We start from the raw sequence: 21,356 nt of genomic DNA on the forward strand, positions 1-21,356 counted from the left end.
ACTATTTTAAAATAGAAAGTCTGTTAAAATACGTATTTTCAGGCTCTATGCTAGTCTTAGAGAATCAAGTGTCTGCATCTCTAGCAAGACACCCAGGTTTGAAAGCTATTAGTTTAGGCTTAACTGAAACTCCTATTACACTTGAAAAGCAAGATCCTTCCAGCCACCTGCTCAGCTGTCAAAATGAAGGTGTAGAACCTCCAACAGAGAGGATGGTTCAGGATTCTAAAGTAGACGTGCAGCTTCTAGATTCAGAACAAAGCAGTCGGTTACTTTGCCATGTGTATTTTTATTGACACAAAATGTCTTTGGATAGAAATCACCAGTTTAATGTTTCTCCCTCAAATTGGATGTGAACCTCTCACAGTTACCTCTAATAAAATACTGCCCTGCATTTTTGCACTTCTGTCATTAACAAAGTGAAATATTTGGTGATTCCATTTTTCTTACATCTTGGCTCCTACTGTTACCACCATATATCTTGGAGTAAAAGAGCAACAAAACCGATATTTATAAAGGGTTTCCATGGCTCTATGGAAATTTTTCATCAGTTTTGAAAGACCTAATTGATTATTTTTCTGTAACAGGTTTCTGATATGAATATACAGAAATGATGCCGTTAATTAGTTGAATTAAGATCTACCAAGATCAAATCATATTGCAAAATGTAGCAACAACATGCAGCACAAGAGAAAGAGAGCTTGGTCAAGTGGAAAGAAAATTGAACTAGAGGTCAAAGTCAGAGGTAATAGACCAGGTTGCAGTTACTTAGTAGCTGTGTGACTTTGGAGAAGTAACCTGAACCCAAGGTCCCCATTCGCAAAATAAGTAATTTAGAATAAACTGAGCTCTGAAATTTTGACTGTAGAATCTGAAAGTCCAAAGTTAGTCTTGCACCCAACATCACAGTATTAAGAACTTGTATTTGTAAACTCATAATAATTCACGACTAATAGAATTCGGTAACTAATCATAAAATGTAAAATTTGAGTGGTCTTAATCCTTGAGAACTATATCCCACAAAGTGAATTAGAAAAGTATCAGCCAGTATCTAAGGCTATTGAAAGATGCCTTTCAATCCATTTGGCTTCTATTACAGATGCTGCCATGTGAGACAGTGAGACCCAAGGATAAAAGCTGACAACTAGTAGAGAAATGAAAAGCCCCATAAAACAGACGTTTTAAATATGAAGCAGGTGTTGATGTTTATTTATACCTGGCTGCTGCATATATTGACATTGTTAAAATTTCAAAGGAGGGGTTCTCCCCATAGAGAAGGGACAATGAAAACAAATAGACGAGTCACAAAAGAAAAGTGGTGAACAAGCATATGGAATGATGTTCAACCTAACAGATATGCAAACTAAGGAGACAAGTTTCTTTGCCAAGTTTCTTACTACTATATTCTCATACATCATTGCTAGGCAATAGCACAAATTAATACAGGTCCTTTGGAAAATATGCGATGATGTATATAAAGAATGATTTAAATATTCATGGCCTTTGATTCTGTAGTTTCACTAAAAACACTGGACAAAGCAATATGTAGGAGGATGTTCACTGCAGAGAAAAATTGGCAATAACGTGTAAATGTCCAAAAACAGATGAAGGATTGTAAAATCTGTTACATCTACTCAATTAAAAATTATGCAGCTTTGTAAAAAGGATATTCTCAGAGGCTACCTAGTAAAACAAAATGTTTATGACCTGTGAAATATAAACTACCAGTTTGTTCTAGGTCTTTGGCTTTCAATTTAGTAATCAAAATTTTAGAATAGTCAAATTTTGTATTAAAAAATCATGTTCGGCCCTACTCAAAAAATCAGAAAAACTGGCAAAATGGAGCCCTTCTTCATGACAGCAATTATTTGCAGCTGAGTTGTAACTATTTGCTGTAGGACAAGGAACATATAACCTCCTTTGATGCACAATCTCAGCCCAGTAGCCCTTGAAGGCATTTGTGTTCATAACTGCTGATCTAAATTTAAAAATCAGTACATAACATTGTACATATAAATTTCAAATACGCACATGAAAAAGACCGAAATCTCCCCAACTGCTATGAATGGCTGCACTGGAGTTCTAGTTCCTGTTTTAAGATTTTCTGTCTTATTTTTTTATTTTGAAAATGGGTTAGAAATTGACAAAGCCAGTGCAACCTTTCCACAAAGTCAGATCTTTTCGTAAACATCAGTAATCTCCAGCAGCAAGAAAAGGAAGGTAAAGGCCGTGTATTTTCTTCCCCATAACCTTGCCAACAAATGGTATGTTGCAGAGAAAGCGAGACTTAGGCCAAATTCTTCTAAACACACAACCTTTATTAGCCATAAATTTTACATTTGTTCCCATTGCCCCAGATAACTACCCCTTCTGTTCTCAGGCACACAATGTTGAAAAAAAGTCTAAATGAAACTTGAGTGAAAGTTTCATTCTTAGGTAGACAAGACAATATTCTGATAACAAGACCAGACAACATATTGTCATATCTGAGAGGTAGAACAAACGAAGCTAAGAACTAATGGGGCTATAGGCCTCCGCATTGCTGTGTCTAACAGATTTTTAACACTTTCTTTCTGAGTAGATCAAATAGTTTTTTCAGCTAGACTCTTATCTTTTTTTTTTTTGGCATTTCATTTTTTTATTATGGAAATATTCAAACATACACAAAAATAGAGAAAATAGTGAAATGAACCACCTTGTGCCCATTATCAAGCTTCAACAATTAACAACATCTTCTCTCCCTTTTGTCCATCTTTTTCACTGGTCCACCCTTCTCCTTTTTTTGCAGTAGAGCTGGGCTTGGTAAATGGCAACCCCCCAAACTGCCTCCTGTTTTTGCAAGTAAAGTTTTATTGGAAGATAGCCATGCCCGTTCATTTGCGGTCTATCTATACCTGCTTTCATATCACAGCAGCAAGGCTGAGTAGTTGTGACAGAGACCATGTGGCCAACAGACGCTAAAATATTTGCTATCTGGCTCTTTACAGAAAAAGTCTTGCCAGCCTCTACATTAACCTCTTAAAGCAAAAACTAGACATCATATCATTTTATCTACAAATGCTTCAGCATCACTAACAGATGAGAACTTTATCTTGACTACTATTCATTTCAGAAATGGAAAATTATTCTTAACATCCTATATGCAACCCTAATGAACTTTCTGGTGTAAATTTTGATGAATATAATTGAAATAATTAAACAAGCACCTCTGAAAAGATTCTTAATTAGGATACTTCAAATGCTAATGATATGTCTCTAGAATACACAATAAAAGTTCAGTTACATTTCACACTACTAAGGCTGAAAAATTTTTAAGTAAATTGCCACCTAAAAACTGCAGCTGTTGGTTTTTTAAGAAGTATGATCTGTAGGTCTATGTTTTCTCTAGTTATTATAGATGTCATAATTTTATTTTTGGATTTCTAATTCTATTCTCTCCAAATTCGTTATTAGATTCTCAGATGTAGATGAGAAGCAATATCAAATAAATCCCACTTAGCTAATAAGTGATCCCAGGCTAAACCCCAGTTCCCTGACTTACTTCCCACAATCCTCATAGTTCTAAGCCAACTTATTAAGAGCCTGAAAAATTGAAACCCAAGTGTCCATCTGGAGTGTGTCAAAACAGAAGATAGAAGAAAATTCAAGAAGTTTATAGACACATGTCAAAGAGAAGTTCAAAGTGTTACCAGCCTCTGGGTCTTACCCTTTTGGTGGTTCCAGTTGGGATCCTGAATGGGGACAGCCGTCGTTCCACAGGGTATGAGAACTCAAGAAGCATTTAAGGCATCCACAAAAGTTTGTACCTGCTGCTAAATGTGTGTTTTTTCTTCTGGGGTGCAAATCAATGGAAGAAAATTACATTAAGGTCTCTCCATGTGAGATCAAAGGAAAGAAGTAGGCTCCATTTTTTTTTTTTTTTTGAGACAGAGTGTCACTTTGTTGCCCTTGATGTAGTGCTGTAGGCTCATAGCTCACAGCAACCTCAAACTCTTGGGTTCAAGAGATCTTCTTGGCTCAGCCTCCAAAGTAGCTGGGACTACAGGCACTCGCCAAAATGCCCAGCCCTTTTTTTGAGACAGGGTTTCACTTTTGCTCAGGCTGGTCTCGAACTCATGAGCTCAATGATCCACCTGCCCTGGCCTCCCAGAGTGCTGGGATTACAGGCATGAGCCACTGCCTGGCCCAAAACTTTTTATTACAGTAAATTTTCCAGGTTCTTCAGAAAACCATCCAAGGCTTGCCCAGCACTGTTAGGTCTGGTAGAAGGTAAACAGGTGGCTGGGAAGCAGCTAAGCGCAGAAAAGTGGGAACCAAATTGTAGCTCAGAAGCAAAATTGCAGCTAAGGACCCATCCTTCCTCAGAACACACAGGGAGGAGCCCCCTGGTGACCTTAACTGGATGTGGGAATCATTATCATACAGTTAAGGTAGATTTGGACACTGCGAGTTCTTCAGGTGCAGGTGTAACAGGAGTTTGTTAATGTAATCCCAAGCTGACAGTCACCCCAAAGGCTGGAAACGACAGCCGAGCCGCTAGGCGGGGCCTCGTGAACACGTGAAGGACGGCGCATGCTCAGCCTGCCGCGTTGCTCCTCAGTTCAGGCAGGGGGCCCCGTCTCGCTCTTTCAGAGGCATTCTGGCTGCGCTTTACCTGCGTTCTGCAATGAATGTGTATGTTACTGCTCTGTATTTGTGATCACTGTGTCAAATCTAGGCCCCACTACTCATTCTTTGACAGTGGGAGCCAAGAACCAGGGAACATCGCCATCCCAGCCAGACATAACAGTCTGCCAACAAAAGGAACATGTCCCTGGCGGTGTCCCCAGGGGGCCACAATCACCAACTATAAAGGGCACAGGAGTCCATCAGCCCAGCTTAGAACTGGGTAGTTGAGGATAGATAGGTGCATAGGGTAGATGTGTGGGGGCAGAGGCTGGAATTGCCACAAGGGGTCCTGGTCCCTGTTTGGGAAGCTGGAAGGGGGCTTCGGAGTTTTCTAAAGTGGGATCACAGAAGGTGTAAGATTTAGGTCAAAAGACTTAGGGTCAGGCTCGGTGCCCGTAGCATAGTGGATATGGCGCCAGCCACATATACTGAGGCTGGCGGGTTCAAGCCCAGCCCCAGCCAGCTAACCAACAATGACAACTGCAACAAAAAAATAGCTGGGCATTGTGGCGGGCGCCTGAAATCCCAGCTACTTTTGAGTCTGCGGCAAGAGAATCACTTAAGCCCAAGAGTTTGAGGTTGCTGTGAGCTGTGACGCCACAATACTCTACCCAGGTTGACATAGTGAGACTGTCTCACAAACAAAAGAAAAAGACTTTGTGGCGTTTTATTTTATTTTATTTATTTTTGGAGACAGAGTCCCACTTCGTCACCCTCTGTAGAGCGCTGTAACTCCATAGCTAACAGCAACCTCAAACTCTTGGGCTCAAGCACATGGCGGTGTGTAGGATAATATTTAGAAATAAACATATCCTACATCAAGCACACAAAGTGATCTCATGTGAGTTTAAAACGGCTTGCTATTCTTTCGCATCTCGGTCAGGCAACACGGGGTGCTAGTTGTAAGCTCCTCATGCCTCTGGGTTTTCCCAAAAGGCCATGAATGCCTGAACATGAAGGACTTTGGACCACCTCCTCTGTTGCCTGAAAAGGGGGTCTAACTGGAGGATAGCATTCAGGGGTCCTCAAACTTTTTAAACAGGGGCCCAGTTCACTGTCCCTCAGACCGCTGGAGGACCGACTATAGTTTAAAAAAAAAAAAAACTATGAATAAATTCCTATGCACACTGCACATACCTTATTTTGAAGTAAAAAAACAAAACGGGAACAAATACAATCACACCGCTCATTTGGCCCGTGGGCTGTAGTTTGAGGACCCCTGTATCAGACCTCTCTGTCCCCAAGCCTGTATTGGACAGGCAGTGTGACATAAGAATGAGTTTCTTTTTATATTATCTAATTTAAAAGAGGCCCAATTTTGGAGAATGTAACCAAGGGGAAGGCACTTCTTTTTAAGTAATATTTGAGATCATGGAGCTTTTTTCCTACCTTGGTAAAGCTGACCTCCTTATGGGTTTTAATATGCCAAACCACTGTGATTTGTGGGTTTTTATCATGTCTCATCAAATAAGATCATAGTTCCATTTTCCTGGGCATACCTGGCTATCCTTATAATCCTTCCACAGAAATCTAGCACAAAGACAGCCAACGGCAAGATGGGCTAACATCATAAGGGGCATCTCTGCCTTGCAAGCGAACCACTCCCAAATACGTGAAAACAATATAGAGACGTAAAAATGAAGTCTGGCCCAGAGGCTAGGCATGGAAGTGCCACGGAGAATATTTGGAGCCCTGTATGGTGGGGAGTCCCCCTGCCAGCTAGATAGGCTGGTGTCACCCAGTATCCAGGGACTGTTTAAACCCACAGAGCCTGAGTGACTCTGACACCCCGGTTAGGGGTAACTACAGTCAGCCACACGGAGGGAGGTTGACTGTCACTCACTGAGCAAGTGCAGAAACCACCAGAAACAAGAATGTACTTAGCCCACAGTACAAGAAGACAGTCAAGTCCAGGCTTATTGCCACGCTATGTCCTGCCACAGCCACCAGGGAGATGGGATTGGCCTGCAAGTGGTTTTTGGTGCCCATCAGAAGAAAAGAATTTTAAGGTGCACTGTACTTAAGCCAAAAGCAAGCAGATTTTATTAAAAGCAAAAGTGATAGCACACTTTCAAGAGGAGAGCAGGAAAGCTAAAAAGGGTAGGGGGCTTTAGGTCTTTTGAAATCTCGCTAACTGAAGGGAGGAATATTCAAGGCTAAGTATCATTTTTACTAAGATTATGGGTAGTACTACTGTGAAACCAATTTATAGCTTTCATATGAAAGCTATAAACCAATTATAGCCCGAGAAGAAGGGGAGAGGGGAGAGGAGGAGGAGGGGAGGAGGGAGGATCGGTGGAGGGAAGGTAATTGGTGGGACCACACCTATGGTGCATCTTACAAGGGTACATGTGAAACTTACTAAGTGTAGAATATAAATGTCTTAACACAATAACTAAGAAAATGCGGTGAAGGCTATGTTAACCTTGATGAGTGGTTAAATGATGAAATGATGAAAAAATTTCAAATTGTATATAAAACCAGCACATTGTACCCCATGATGGCATTAATGTACACAGCTATGATTTAATAATTAAAAAAAAAAGATTATGGGTAGTAATTTCTAGAATTGGATTTTCTCCCATTTTTATACTTATTGTTTTGGAACTGTTGTGGCAATTTTATGGGTGGAGAACTTTTCACACCACAATGTAAATGATACTGCAATTAGCCAAAGTTTACATAAGGTGGCCTTGCCCCTGACAAGCCGATTGGAGCCGGGTTTTTTCTCTGTTTATCAGTCCCCCTTAGTTAGACTTTAACACCTGTATTCATTCTGCCAGCCCCTCCATCGGCTCTGGTTAATTTTTGTCTGCCGGTTGTTTAACACCTGTAACTACTCTGTCATCCCGTGTCCCGTCCTGGCTCTGTTGCCTAGTTTCCTACTTTAATGTGGCTAGCCATCATCATTCTGCACATGGTTCTGATTTGGAAGTCATGTGAGTATACTCCTTTCAATGCAATATATTTCTGTGATCTTAGTAATAGAAAGTGATAAATGAGTATAAATATATTAATCCAATGGAAAGGAAGCCAGGTTTGTGCCATGATCTTGCTCTGATCATTGGAAGTCATCAGATAAGTTTCTGCTGCTGTCAATACACTTCTCTTCCAAGAATCCTAGCATAATGTATGTGCAATGTCTGAACTTAAGAAAGGAAACTCTAGGCTTGGCACCCATAGCACACTGGTTACAGTGCCAGCCACATGCACTGAGGCTGGCGGGTTCAAAGCCAGCCTGGGCCAGCTAAACAACAACAACTGCACCAAAAAAAATAGCTGGATGTTTTGTGGTGGCCGCCTGTAGTCCCAGCTACTTGGGAGGCTGAAGCAAGAGAATCACTTAAGCCCAAGAGTTTGAGGTTGTTGTGAGCTGTGACACCACAGCACTCTAGTGAGGGTGACATAGACTCTATCTTAAAATAAATAAATAAATAAATATTTTAAAAAAGAAAGAATGATGGCCATTAAAAATTATTTTACCACTTAAGTACATTTACAGATAATAATATCTAAGTCAGGTAAAAATTTTTAAAAATAATGTCCTAGTTAACATAAAAGGGAAATTTAATAAAGGAGTCACAATGAAGCAATGTGCATTTCAATTGATAAGGCTTTGGACTAATTATACTTCAGCTGACATAGGATCACTGACAGCTGAATATGATAGCTATAAATGAAGACTTGGATTGCGGCAGGCACCTGTAGTCCCAGCTACTTGGGAGGCTGAGGCAAGAGAATCACTTAAGCCCCAGAGTTTGAGATTGCTGTGATCTGTGATGCCACGGCACCCTACCGAGGGCTACATAGTGAGACTCTGTCTCAAAAAAAAAAAAATGAAGATTTGGGTACTATATTAATGATTCAGATACTGTCATAGTTAGGTTCCCAGGGGAACAGTTTCTAAAATGAAGATTGGCATACGAGATGTTTATTAGTAAACACCTATGACCGGGAAGGCAGGATTAGGTAAGGGAAGCAGTTTTACTGAGATACAGTCTCCACCAAAGCCTCAGCCCAATCTAACTGGGAGCTCTGGAGCTGGCATGACCCTTTATACCTCTGCACCAATTAAGTAGTAGATAGATGTAGGATGCCACCAGGGAGAGGCGTAAGCTTGGGCGAGGCAGCTCTCATTACCTGATGGCAATTCCCAGAGAACTCAGCCAATCCTGCTGAGTGAGGGGGTATGGCCATGCTAGGGGCAACCTGAGCAAAGCACCACATCACCCACAACAGTGACCCCTCCTGTGCTGCTCAGATTCTTTTCCCAAGGAAAATTACGTGAAGAATAGGACAACCTGACAGCTCCACTGTCACAGCTCGTGTCCAGGCGACACTGATGCCCACCCTAGCTAGATTCCTGACTGGTACTCTTCAAAGCTACCAAGGTCACTGGAAGCAAGGGAAGCCTGAGAAAGTATCAGAGCAGAGAGGAGCTCAAAGGAGCACACTGCTTAATGCAAGATGACATCTTGGATGGGATCGTGAACAACAAGATATTAGGCACAAACTAAGGATAGCCCAATAAACTACGAACCTCACGCAGCATGTGGATAAGCCCAGAGGACATTAGGTGGGGTTTTTTTCATTGTTTAATTGAGTTTTTTTGGGACATAGCCTCACTCTGTGGCCCTGGGTAGAGTGCCATGGTGCCACAGCTCACAGCAACCTCAAACTCCAGGGCTCAAGCCATCATCCTGTTGCATCAGCCTCCCAAGCAGCTGGGACTATAGGCACCTGCCACAACACTCAGCTATTTTTCGAGACTGGGTCTCATTCTTGCTCAGGCTGGTCTCAAACTCCTGAGCTCAGGCAATCCACCCGCCCTGGCCTCCCAAAGTGCTAGGTTTATAGGCATGAGCCGCCGCACCCAAACAAGGGCCTTATGTTAAATAAAATAAATCAGGTACATAAAGATAAATACTGCACATTCTCAGTCATAAGTGGGAGCTACAAAAAGGGCATTTGAGCCCAGGGAAGTAGAGAGTAGAACTGTGGGTATTAGAGGCTGGGAAGTGTAAGAGAGACATGAGTTGGGGATAGGTGGTTAACAGATATAAAATTATGGCTAACTAGGTGGAATGAGTTCTGGTCGTGTGAAGCAAGGTGAGGTGAATATGGTTACTACAATTTATCGTGTATTTTCAAAAAGCTAGAAGAAAGAACTTCGAATGTTTACAACACAAAGAAATAATAAGTGTTTGAAGCCCTGGATATGTTAATTACCCTGATTTGATCATTATACATTGTATGGAAGTATCAAAATATCACTCTGTGTCCCATAAATATGTACAATTAATTATGTGCAAACTGAAAATAAAAGGGGAAAAAATAAATAGCCATGTAACCACTTAAAAACAACTATGGGCTTTAGTTAATAATAGCATATCAATATCTGTTCACTGTATGTGATAAATGCACAACGATACCAAGGTAAGATGTTAATTATAGGGGAAACTTATTGTAAAGTATTTAGGAACTCTCTATGCCAGTTCTTCAATTTTTCTGTAAAACTATTCCAAAATTATGTTTTCTTTTTTTTTAAATAACAAGGGGAAAATGCTATTGTTCTTTGACCTTATGACTTGGTAGGTCTAACAAAACCAAGCTCCTGATGGGCAGATTTTGTCATGTGATTATTTGATCTTCAATGGTCAGATGCCCCATCTCTACTACAGCCCAGTAGCAAGTCAGAGGTACATCATTTGCCAAGACCTCCAATGCATTTGCCACTGTACCCACCCAATCTAATGTTACTGATAGGAAAACCAACATGATATTCTGCCATGTAGCTGAGGCTCTCTTAACCTATTCTAGCCAAGATCCCACATCTGGTACAGCAGCTGCAATTTGGTTTACTACTTGGTTGAGTTTTCAATAGTCCACTTTCATCCTGCAGTGTCTAGTTTTTGTAGGAGTCATACTGAATTAAGTAGATTATGAGGTAAGATCAACATCCCTGCATCTTTCAACTCTTAAAAGGTAGCACTGGGCGGCGCCTGTGGCTCAGTCGGTAAGGCGCCGGCCCCATATACCGAGGGTGACGGGTTCAAACCCGGCCCTGGCCAAACTGCAACCAAAAAATAGCCAGGCGTTGTGGTGGGCGCCTGTAGTCCCAGCTACTTGGGAGGCTGAGGCAAGAGAATCGCTTAAGCCCAGGAGTTGGAGGTTGCTGTGAGCTGTGTGAAGCCACGGCACTCTACCGAGGGCCATAAAGTAAGACCCTATCTCTACAAAAAAAAAAAAAAAAAAAGGTAGCACTGGTGCATCTTACAAGGGTACATGTGAAATTTACTAGGTGTAGAATATAAATGTCTCAACACAATAACTAAGAAAATGCTGTGAAGGCTATGTTAACCAGTTTGATGAAAACATTTCAAATTGTATATAAAACCAGCACATTGTACCCCATGACTGCATTAATGTACACAGCTATGATTTAATAATAATAATAAAAGGTAGCACTAATCTCTGTCATTCCCCTGGCATGGAATATTGGTTTGGGTTTACTATCTTGGCCAGGGGTTGGTTGGAGTGGTTTCAGAGGCTTCCACGTAGCCTAGTTTTTAACACACAGGCCAAGAAACAAACAGTGGTTCTGCCAACTCTCAAGTATATTCAGTCCAGTTATTTATTCTGGACATGGGGAGATGACCAATGGGTAGATTTATAAATTCAACAGACACACTGTGAGGAAGACAGGGGACGGACTCCATATATTCTCTGAATCCCATAAGCCTCACTCTAAAAGGTGTGGACTATAATAGATACTCTGGCCCTGGGTCTCAATGTTGACTTGGACCTTGTATTCCTTGGTCCTCAGAGTGTTTGTGTATTTCCTTTCCCCACTGTCCACTTACCCAAGTCAATAACCAGAGGGGCATCATGGCCATATACACCTGCAGTGGCATTTCAAAGACCTCCTTTTGGGGGATCCAGCCTTGCCTCCAGTCAGTAGTTTCTGCTTTAAAAAAGAGCAAAGGTCTGGAAACTTGGCAAAAGATCATCATCTTTTATCATGGTAGCTGGGCCCGATCTCCTGATCATACATCCTTAAGGTCTCTTGATGGTACAAACTGACCAATACTCACTGCTCACCTATTTACTTTACCTCCATGGATGCCAAGTTCTGTTTACCATCTCCCGGGATCCCTCCCTGCAGGTATCCTCCAGGCCTGGCCACTCATGATAATTGTGTCCACTTAGCTCCTGCTCTATTCTTGCATGCCCGCTACCACCAGGAAGCCCCCTTCCATAGCAGCATCTGGCCTAGAGAGCCACCACTGAGCTTCACGATGAAACTGGTGGCCCTCACCGTTGCGCTCCTTACCACTTTAGTAATTGTGTCCTGCCTGGTGCCCCCACTGTAAGGACATGCAAATACTTTATTGTTCTGTACAAAAATGTAAAACCAGGTGTTTGTCCTGCTAGTTACAGGGTTTCTCCTCTGATGCACATTAAAATAAGTAACTACTAGTTAAAAAAAAAAAATGCTTCCATCCATCTACTACCTAAAATCACAGATGAACCTTTGAGAAGTATTAAAATTGTCAGCAGAGAGACAGTTTAAAAATAGGAAAACCCTCTACCCTCCTGTGTGTGTGTGTGTGTGGCCACCTCCGTCACCATGAGCCTCTCTCATGCACTAGCTTCTCCTGGACTTTAGCACACAACTCACTCCTACCTGGCTTTAGGCCGATGGGAGGTCCTTGAACCCATCTGTGCCTCAGCTTCTCTGTCCTTTCATTTAAACAGATCATAGAAAAAAAAAAAATGTCCCTTCTTTTTTCTCAGAAACATAACACAAGCCAGGTGCAGTGGTTCACACCTGTAACCCTAGCATGATGGGAGGTTGAGGTGGGACAATCACTTGAGGTCAGGAGTTCAAGACCAGCCTGGGCAAGACCCTGTCTTTACAAAAAAATACAAAAGTTAGCCAGGTCTGGTGATACATACCAGCAGTCCCAGCAACTCAGGAGGCTGAGGCTGAAGGACTGCCTGAGCCCAGTAATGTGAGGTTACGGTGAGCTGTGAGGGCATCACTGCAGTATAGCCCAGACAATAGAGTGAGAACCTGTCTCAAAAAAACAAAAGTAAATACAGAAACCTTTTAATTCTTTATAAGGAATTCCTGGATAATTCTACCTATTTTAATAATCAATAGAGGCAATGTTATCCTTATTCATTATCAAAAATAAAGACTATAGTAACAATTTATACTCTGTGGATGCAAACAACCTTATCTAGTTTGACACTGAAAAAAGGCAGAAAGACAAACACAAATTCTGAGGTCAGAGGTTAAAACAATACAACGTTCTAAGATATTTTGTTTATTTTATTGTTTGTTTCACGTTGTGTATTTACCTACCAAGAGCCTACACAGGTGAAGGGAAATATCTGCAGGCTAATTTTAAACAATTTGAGACAGGGATTAAGTATTAAATATAAAAAATAAAATTTTTAGCTTACTAAATTAGGAAGAATTTTCTTGAAACACGTCAGTAAGTTGGTCTGCAATGCATTAATAAATGGACAAACATAGATCACTTCTAAGAAATATTTGAAACATTGCATACACTATCATGGAATCTAATCAGAATATGAAAATTTTCAAGTTACAATCCCCTGGATGACTAAATACAAGTTAGTTTTTAATCTGAAGTCAGAAATACAAGATCTATAAAAATAAAAATGTTGCCGTTGTCCTGATAAATTCTATAAATCCTTAAAGCCTTTCCAATAAAATAAACCACGATCTCTCGACAAGCTTCTTGCTTTAGTGGCAAGTAACTCTTGAAGCTGGACTTCTCGATCTGTGGACAGAAGCAGGCTGCATTGACAGCACTGTTCCCCTTTGAAAATTATCTTCAGAAGGGAAGAACACCCAGCAGTGATCTTCTTCGATGTGACACTGTCTACACAGCTGCAATCCGCACAAAAGGTCCCCGGGCAGGTGCAACTCTCAGCCAATAAGCCAGAAACAGATTACAGACGAGAGAATTAAATAGAGGTCAAACATTTCAGTTGACAGATGTTGTCTCAGATAAAATGTAAGGGCTTTTGGAATAAAAATGGACAATATACAAAAAGGAGGTAACCAGGTATCAATAATGGTGGGAATTTAGGATGCAGGTACCACAAGTGAAAAGAGAACTTTTTACGTGCAGCTGGAAGAAGCTGGGCTTGGAGTCAGTCTATTTGGAACTCACTTCTAAGCACCACCCCTTGGTATTTCCATTATCTGCTCTGTCCATACTTCTGAATTCCATAACTGACATTTAAATGATGCCTTGTCACCCTCCAAAGTTCTACAGGTTCTTCCAAATCAAAGACGTGCCACATAATGTCCAGCACTCTTTTGGGATTTAGCCTATACTTTATAATAATTAAAATTGGTGATTCATCTTTGGGTTCAAGGGTCGCTTTTTCTACAAGTATTTTTTATTAAGTAGAATATTCTGCTCTCTCAATAGAATTAATGTTCAGAGCTCATTGTACAACCAAAACTTAACACTGGGGCAATGGGCTCTTGGAAGGTAATCATGCACGATGAACGGTCCCACTGGCCAACGCTCCAGCTTGCTTTCTGGATGTATGAGACCACCAGAGGGTTTCAACGCAATGTGAACATTTCTTAGAAGAAGGTCCTCGTGAAGACCTGGCATTTTCTATGGGATTCAGCATCACTCTTCACTCAGCAGCCCTTCTATCTGCTACTCTCCTTTACATGCACTTTTTCTGGCTGCTGAGTCCCGGTGGAAGAATTCCCATCCCGTGCCTTGGAGCCTCTGCTTTAGGGACTTGGAAGTGGAAGGTAGTGAAGTTCTTTCTGGCCATCTGCAGGGCATGGGATGCCAGGTTTCTTGGGGTAAGTTCGACTAGCAATTTTAAAGAATTCCTCTGCAGCGTCAAGTGCAATGAGACGGTCCTGAAATAAATTAATTAATGAAATTAACAAATATGTAACTAAATGTTGCCAAGATGGGAACAGAGACGTGACAATGGGAAAATCAATTTAACAACAACATAACTCACCCTGGAAATAATGAAGAGCAAGCAAAACACTTATTAACTTTTTCTCAACAAAGTTATAGGCACAGCTTAATCCTCTATTTACATTATCCAAGAAACATTTCATCTCAGAGTCTGTCCAAATTATTTTTCAGTCTTAGGTTCTATAAACAGTATTTCTACCTGCAAATAGTTCAAAAAGCAGACTACACACAGGATTGGCTCAAAAATACAATCTTGGGCCAAATTCCAAGCCTCAGTAGGTCCCGGTACAGTCTAGAAATCTGAATCTTTAAAGCTCTGCAGATGATTCCGATGCTGCTGGGCACTGGACACAGTGTGTATAATGCCAGCACCAGCTGCCACCTCCTACCGTGGCAGTGCTGCTGGTGTTAAGAGTGAGGAGTGCAGTAAGTCCTCACTTGCAAACTGCAACTGTAAGCAAAATGACATATTTTTTCCTCATCAATGTTATAACAAACATCATTCAAGGACCTCACTTAAAGTTGCAATTTCCAAGAACTCTGATGGCATTAAGTGAGGACTTCCTGTATATGGAATAATAGAAAAGGCAAACATTTAAAACAAAATTAGGGGCTATACATTTCCAACATTTTAAATATACATACTTTGGTTGGGTGGCTCCTGCCTATAATCCTAGCACTCTGAGAGGCCAATGGGGGAGATTGCTTGAGCTCAGAAGTTCAAGACCAGCCTGAGCAAGAGTGAGACCCTGTCTGTACTAAAAGTAGAAGAATTAGGCAGGCATAGTGGCAGGCACCTGTAGTCTCAGCTACTCAGGAGGCTGAGGCAGGAGCATCACTTAAGCCAGGAATTCGAGGCTGCTGTGAGCTATGCTGACACCATGACACTCCAGCCTGGGGCAACAGAGGAAGACTGTCTAATAACATAACATAACACAACATAACACAAAAATTAGGGCAGATGACAAAAGCCATCCACTTACCACAACAAAGAGATATCTCTCTGAGAGCTCCCAGTTTGTTGGAAAAATATTGGTCTCTTCAGCCAGTTTTAACAACATCTCTCGAGCTTTCCTTGTGTTTTTGGAATCACTGATGGTGCTGAGCTTAGTCACTGCCAACAAAGAGTCTGCTTCCTTTTGAAAACCTAAGGCAGAAAAATTTACCCCTCATGTGAAGTAAGTGCCAAGGTAATGATGTCCTGCAATGCGATCTCTGCAGGAGATTGAGGAAGAACCCAAACATGCCTTCTGTACAAACATCAGAAAACTGAAGCCAAAGGCACTATTCCATGTGCTTCTGCCCAGCTCAATGTGACTGGGAAGGTCTTTAAAGTCTTTTGAGGTTTTTTTTTTTTTTTTAAAGACAGAGTCTCACTTTGTTGCCCTTGGTAGAGTGCCATGGCGTCACAGCTCACAGCAACCTCCAATTCCTGGGTTTAAGAGATTCTCTTGCCTCGGTCTCCTGAGTAGCTGGGACTACAGGTGCCCGTCACAACGCCTGGCTATTTTTTGTTGCAGTTTGGCTGGGGCCGGGTTCGAACCCACCACCCTCAGTACCTGGGGCCAGCGCCCTACCCACTGAGCCACAGGCACAGCCCTTTTGATGCCTCTTTACACTCGGAGGTTCAGATAGATACTCATCCACTGGCTGCTTGCTGCTCCGACTTTGGTTCGGAGCCCTCCTTCCAGTCCTCTCTACTCATCATCTTTCTCCCTGCCCCCACAACTCTCACCTGCCTCCCAAGCTGGAAAGTGTTCCCTCCGGCCCAGATTTCCTTCCTCACGACAACATGCTGCCCACATTTACTCACCCACAGGTATAAAAGGCTCAAAGACTTAAACCTGCTTGGAGTAACTTACAGAAAAAGGAGACTATTAGTTGACAATAATATCAGGTGAGCAAAGAGGGCAGAGCAAACAGGTCCCATCCTGTTATGTCCCAACTAAGGCCACGGGGGCTAGGAATGTGGCACCCCACATTTGAAAAGTTATGATGCCAGGGTGTCATCTTCTCTTTCCAAGCAGAAGGATTAAGGACTTCAAAGTTGATAGATACATTTTTTTAAACATTAAAACAAGCTTAATTTAGGGTGTGGGGGCCATGTTTATTGCTTCACAATCCTGGTAGAATTAAGAAAAACCATCACCATTAACCATTATTGATTACAGTAGGTATCTACTTCAATGCCACAGGTATTTTCCCAAACTTGAAGCTCTTCTTCCTCTTACATCTTCTGAAATCTACACTGAGTTTTTCTGGTTATTTCTCTCAGCCTGCCTTATCCTATAAAGCTACAACTAATAGGCCGATCGGCTTCATCTAATTCAATGTGCAGTGCCAGAGAAGTAAATGCTAAAGCCCACATGATTGCCCTGAGCTCTGCCACCCTATACTGGGGACAGATGGAGTAACACATGGCAGAGTGTGTCCTCAAGACATGGGCTGGTGACAAGAGAAGTATCAGATGTTTATGCTTGAGGGTGTAAGAGCAGGACTGGGAAAATAATTAGTACACAGTAGCCTTAATTAGTAAATTACTGACATTCCTTTTATAAAAACGATGGTGGAGTGAGTGAAGGGTAATGATCATAACTATTTTTACCATTTCACAATCTCTTTCAGGCTCACCTAAGTCTTCTAAAATGCGTTTCCATCTGCTTCTCACTTCCCTTCGAATCTGCCGCAGGGCATAGATATCATAGTTGAGTTTCTGCCACTCCTGTAGGAAAATACAAATTTGGTTTTACTTATACCTTCCACCCTAAACCTCTATCTCATTCCTAAACATCATGCTGCTTAAACATCTGGTTTTCCTCTTTCCTTAATCTACAAAGCATGCCTAAAAGAAGATGGATTTGATAAAATCAATAGGAATCTCTTCTATACCAAGAGATATGGCACTTAACATACATCATCTTACTGAAATTTTTCACATTATTCATCCTCTCAATTTCCATGATCTCTCCTGCAAAGTGGGGTTAACAATGGTAAATACTGCACCAAAGATTGTCGTGAAGATTGAAGATATTCAAAAGCACAACACCTGCACACAGTGAGCACCTAATAAGATCTATGTATTATTAGAGCCACCTTATAGATGAAGAAACTGAGACCCTGAGAGTTTCACTGACTAATCTAGTATTATCCATCTAACAGGGACCAAAATCGGCATTTGGACCCAATCCAGCTCCCTAGTTCATGAGGAAACTGACACACAAAGAATCTCTATCTCCTTTTGTTATCACAATAATCCCAAAGTTCTTAATACCTAGCCAATGATTCCGTCACCATATCTCAGCACTGATCTTTTTTATTTATATTACTTTGACAGGATAAATTTGTCAAGAATTTATCATAACTATTAAAAGTTTATCTTTCTAGAAAATTCTTTATCAGTCTTATGTGTATCATGTTGGCCCCAATATGGAACTTAAATCTTTTAGGAGCATTAGAGTCTTCATGGAGATAAGTGTTCCTTTATAAATGTCACAATAGGGTGGTGCCTATGGCTCAGTGGGTAGGGCGCCGGCCCCATATACCAAGGGTGGGGGGGTTCAAACCCAGCCTCACCGAACTGCAACAAAAAAATAGCTGGGCGTTGTGGCAGACCCCTGTAGTCCCAGCTACTCGGGAGGTTAAGGCAAGAGAATCACCTAAGCCCAGGAGTTGGAGGTTGCTGTGAGCTGTGATGCCAAGGCACTCTACGGAGGGTGATAAAGTGAGACTCTGTCTCTCAAAAAAAAAAAAAAGTTACAACAATTTGTTTTTAAAGATCCTTGTTGATATAAAAGTCATTTTATAGAGCATACCTTTTCCTCTTTCTTAGCAAAGACATTAGCCACACAACCAGCCTAATGCACATCTTAAGAGATCTAATGCACATTCTACATGCTCAATTTAAGACTCAAGTTATATGATATTTTGACTCCTCTAACTGAAAACGTTTCAACGATGCCATTATTTCCCTACCAAGTTCCTTTCAAGGAACTTGACTTTCTCATGCCTGGTTAAGAAAAATCAATTTGACTGCCATTCACGAACACTTATAGATACGGCTTGGAAAAAGAAAAGCTAGCAAAACAAAATGTGTTTTGTTGTCTGCATTTTAGATCCACAGGCATGGACTTTCTACTATTTGCCAGAAGTCAGGAAGTGGTGAGTTTGAGAACTCTTTCCTGATCCTCTATTTTTGACCGAAGGCATGCATGCACATGCGTGTGGTGACTGGAATCAGGGACAAAGTCCACGAACTTGGAAGAGAGCAAAGTGAACTAAGTCATCTCAGAAGTATGCAACCCTGGTTTCATCTTTAGCATCACATGAAAGCATCCATATCTAATCTCTTACAGACTATAAATTGTAGAGGAAAAATCAACTATTGCTATTTTCATTGGAAGACATTATTGCACTCAATTGACTTTCAGTATTGCACATTGGGTCTGAGTGTGGATCCCTGCTCCATTATTTATTAACCTCCTGACTTTGGGGAAGTTTTAACCTCCTCACATCTAAATTACCACATCTCCAGGATGGGGATAATAAAACCATCTCACCTCCTTGTTTTATCGTGAGGTTCAAATGAGTTAATGTAAGCCCTTAAAAAGGAGGCTGGTGAACCTTCTTCTCCAAATCACAGTTAAGACACAATCCTCCAGGACTCAGAATTATTTCTTTTTTTTTTTTTTTTTTTTGTAGAGACAGAGTCTCACTTTATGGCCCTCGCTAGAGTGCCATGGCATCACACAGCTCACAGCAACCTCCAACTCTTCGGCTTAAGCGATTCTCTTGCCTCAGCCTCCCAAGTAGCTGGGACTACAGGCGTCCGCCATAACACCCAGCTATTTTTTGGTTGCAGTTCAGCTGGGGCTGGGTTTGAACCCGCCACCCTCGGTATATGGGGCCGGTGCCTTACCGACTGAGCCACAGGCGCCGCCCCGACTCAGAATTATTTCTACCAGGCGGATGGAAGACACAATACATTACGTTATGCAGTTTCCCATTTGTGAGGCCCTCCAGAGGAAAAATGTTTTTGCTCTTAGCATCAGATGTGATTTCACTTTTCCTAAACATTATATCATCTTTCTGGATGTTGTGAATTTTATAACTCTTCACTTTTCACACTTACCTGAAAATTTATAGACAAAATATATAGGTCTTAGTAATAATTTCTTAATTCCTACCATTTCTGGCTACATTTTATATCTTTATTTATCTATTTTTTTCTCATTATTCCTCACTCTTTTAGTTTGTGCTATCTTTCTATATACTTTTACATAAGTTGCTTTAACTCCTTTTGGATAAAAAGATGTCAGTATAAATAAACAAAATATTAGACAAAACCATGCCCTACTTATCCTCAATGAAAACAACCCTGCTTTCTGGATCTAATGAAAAAGTGACCAGACTCTTAGTCACATTGATTAGAGACGCACACAATCTTAACTTACGAAATGAACCACTAGGTGGCTACGTTAACTTGCAATTAAAGGTCTCTACTAAATTTTTTTTTTTTTTAAGCTCCTCAGACCTTGTTCTCTCCAAGAGTAGCCAAATCTCTGCTTTTCAGAGACCCATTCATCATCAGATCATCCAACCTTTGGACTTTTTTAAGTCTTTGCTTCCCTGTGGTCCGTCTATCAGTCCTTCTACTGTCCCTAAACATCAACACGGAATGTTATACAAATTCATTCAGTTTTAGTGTCTGTTATTCTGATAAAACATTTGATGGGGAAGCAACCTATAACTAATATTAGATTTAAAGATCTGCTAAGAATGGCTTGGCGCCCATAACTCAGTGAGGAGGGCGCAGACCACATACACTGAGGCTTGTGGGTTCAAGCCCAGCCCAGGCCAGCTAAACAACAATGACAACTGCAACCAAAAACAGTCTGGCATTGTGGCAGGCACCAGCTACTCAGGAGGCTGAGGCAAGACAATCCTTAAGCCCAAGAGTTTGAAGTTGCTATGAGCTGTGACACCATAGCACTCTGCCAAGGGCAACACAGTGAGACTCTGTCTCAAAAAAAAAAAAAAATTCTGCTAAGAATGGATGCAGAGGTGCCACACCGGGGATCCCACCTTCTCCTACCATGGCTCACAGAGAACTTTCACAGGGTAGGTGCTTCTTTAAATTAGTGGGAAGAACCTGTGGATTTCATACATCCATTTTATTACTGTCTTCTTGTGACAGAATAATCATTGATAACCATATATAAAAGTATCTGGAAGTTTTGTGTAAAATTTAAAGCTCTAAAACCAGTAGAAATTCACATGGGGTTTTAACTAAGAATTGGTATTTGATAAAATAAATGGCAAGAAAAGAATATGAACTCTTCTTCCACATATGACCCTAAAGAATAGAATCTAAATGCACCAAATGAGAAACAGTAATGTATGGTTGGCCAGGAGCAGTGGCTCACACCTGTAATCCCAGCACTCTGAGAGGCTGAGGTAGGTGGACTGCCTGAGTTCACAGGTTCGAAACCAGCCTGAGCCAGAATGAGACCCCATCTCTAAAAATAGCCAGGCGTTGTGGTAGGCGCCTGCAGTCCCAGCTACTTGGGAGGCTGAGGCAAGAGAAGTGCTTGAGCATAAGTTTGAGGTTGCTGTGAGCTATGAGGCCATGGCACTCTACCGAAGGCAAGAAAGTGAGACTCTGCCTAAAAAAAATAAATAAATAAAAATTAA

At 41.3% G+C, this 21,356-nt stretch overlaps 1 protein-coding gene across 3 annotated transcripts in view; it reads right to left on the reverse strand.

Moving 5' to 3' along the window:
- Positions 1-12,998: 12,998 nt before the first annotated feature.
- Positions 12,999-21,356, reverse strand: part of MREG (melanoregulin) — an 83,810-nt gene continuing 75,452 nt past the window's right edge. For all 3 annotated transcript variants that reach the window (XM_053597388.1, XM_053597387.1, XM_053597390.1), the window contains 3 exons: positions 17,298-17,388; positions 15,650-15,813; positions 12,999-14,599 (listed from right to left, as the gene is read on the reverse strand). In XM_053597388.1, coding sequence (XP_053453363.1) covers positions 14,465-14,599; positions 15,650-15,813; positions 17,298-17,388 — 390 coding nt within the window. In that variant the 3' untranslated portion in view covers positions 12,999-14,464. The remainder of the gene's footprint in view (positions 14,600-15,649; positions 15,814-17,297; positions 17,389-21,356) is intronic.

Source organism: Nycticebus coucang, chromosome 7 (assembly GCF_027406575.1).
Source record: "Nycticebus coucang isolate mNycCou1 chromosome 7, mNycCou1.pri, whole genome shotgun sequence".
In the NCBI taxonomy this organism is placed as follows: Eukaryota; Metazoa; Chordata; class Mammalia; order Primates; family Lorisidae; genus Nycticebus; species Nycticebus coucang.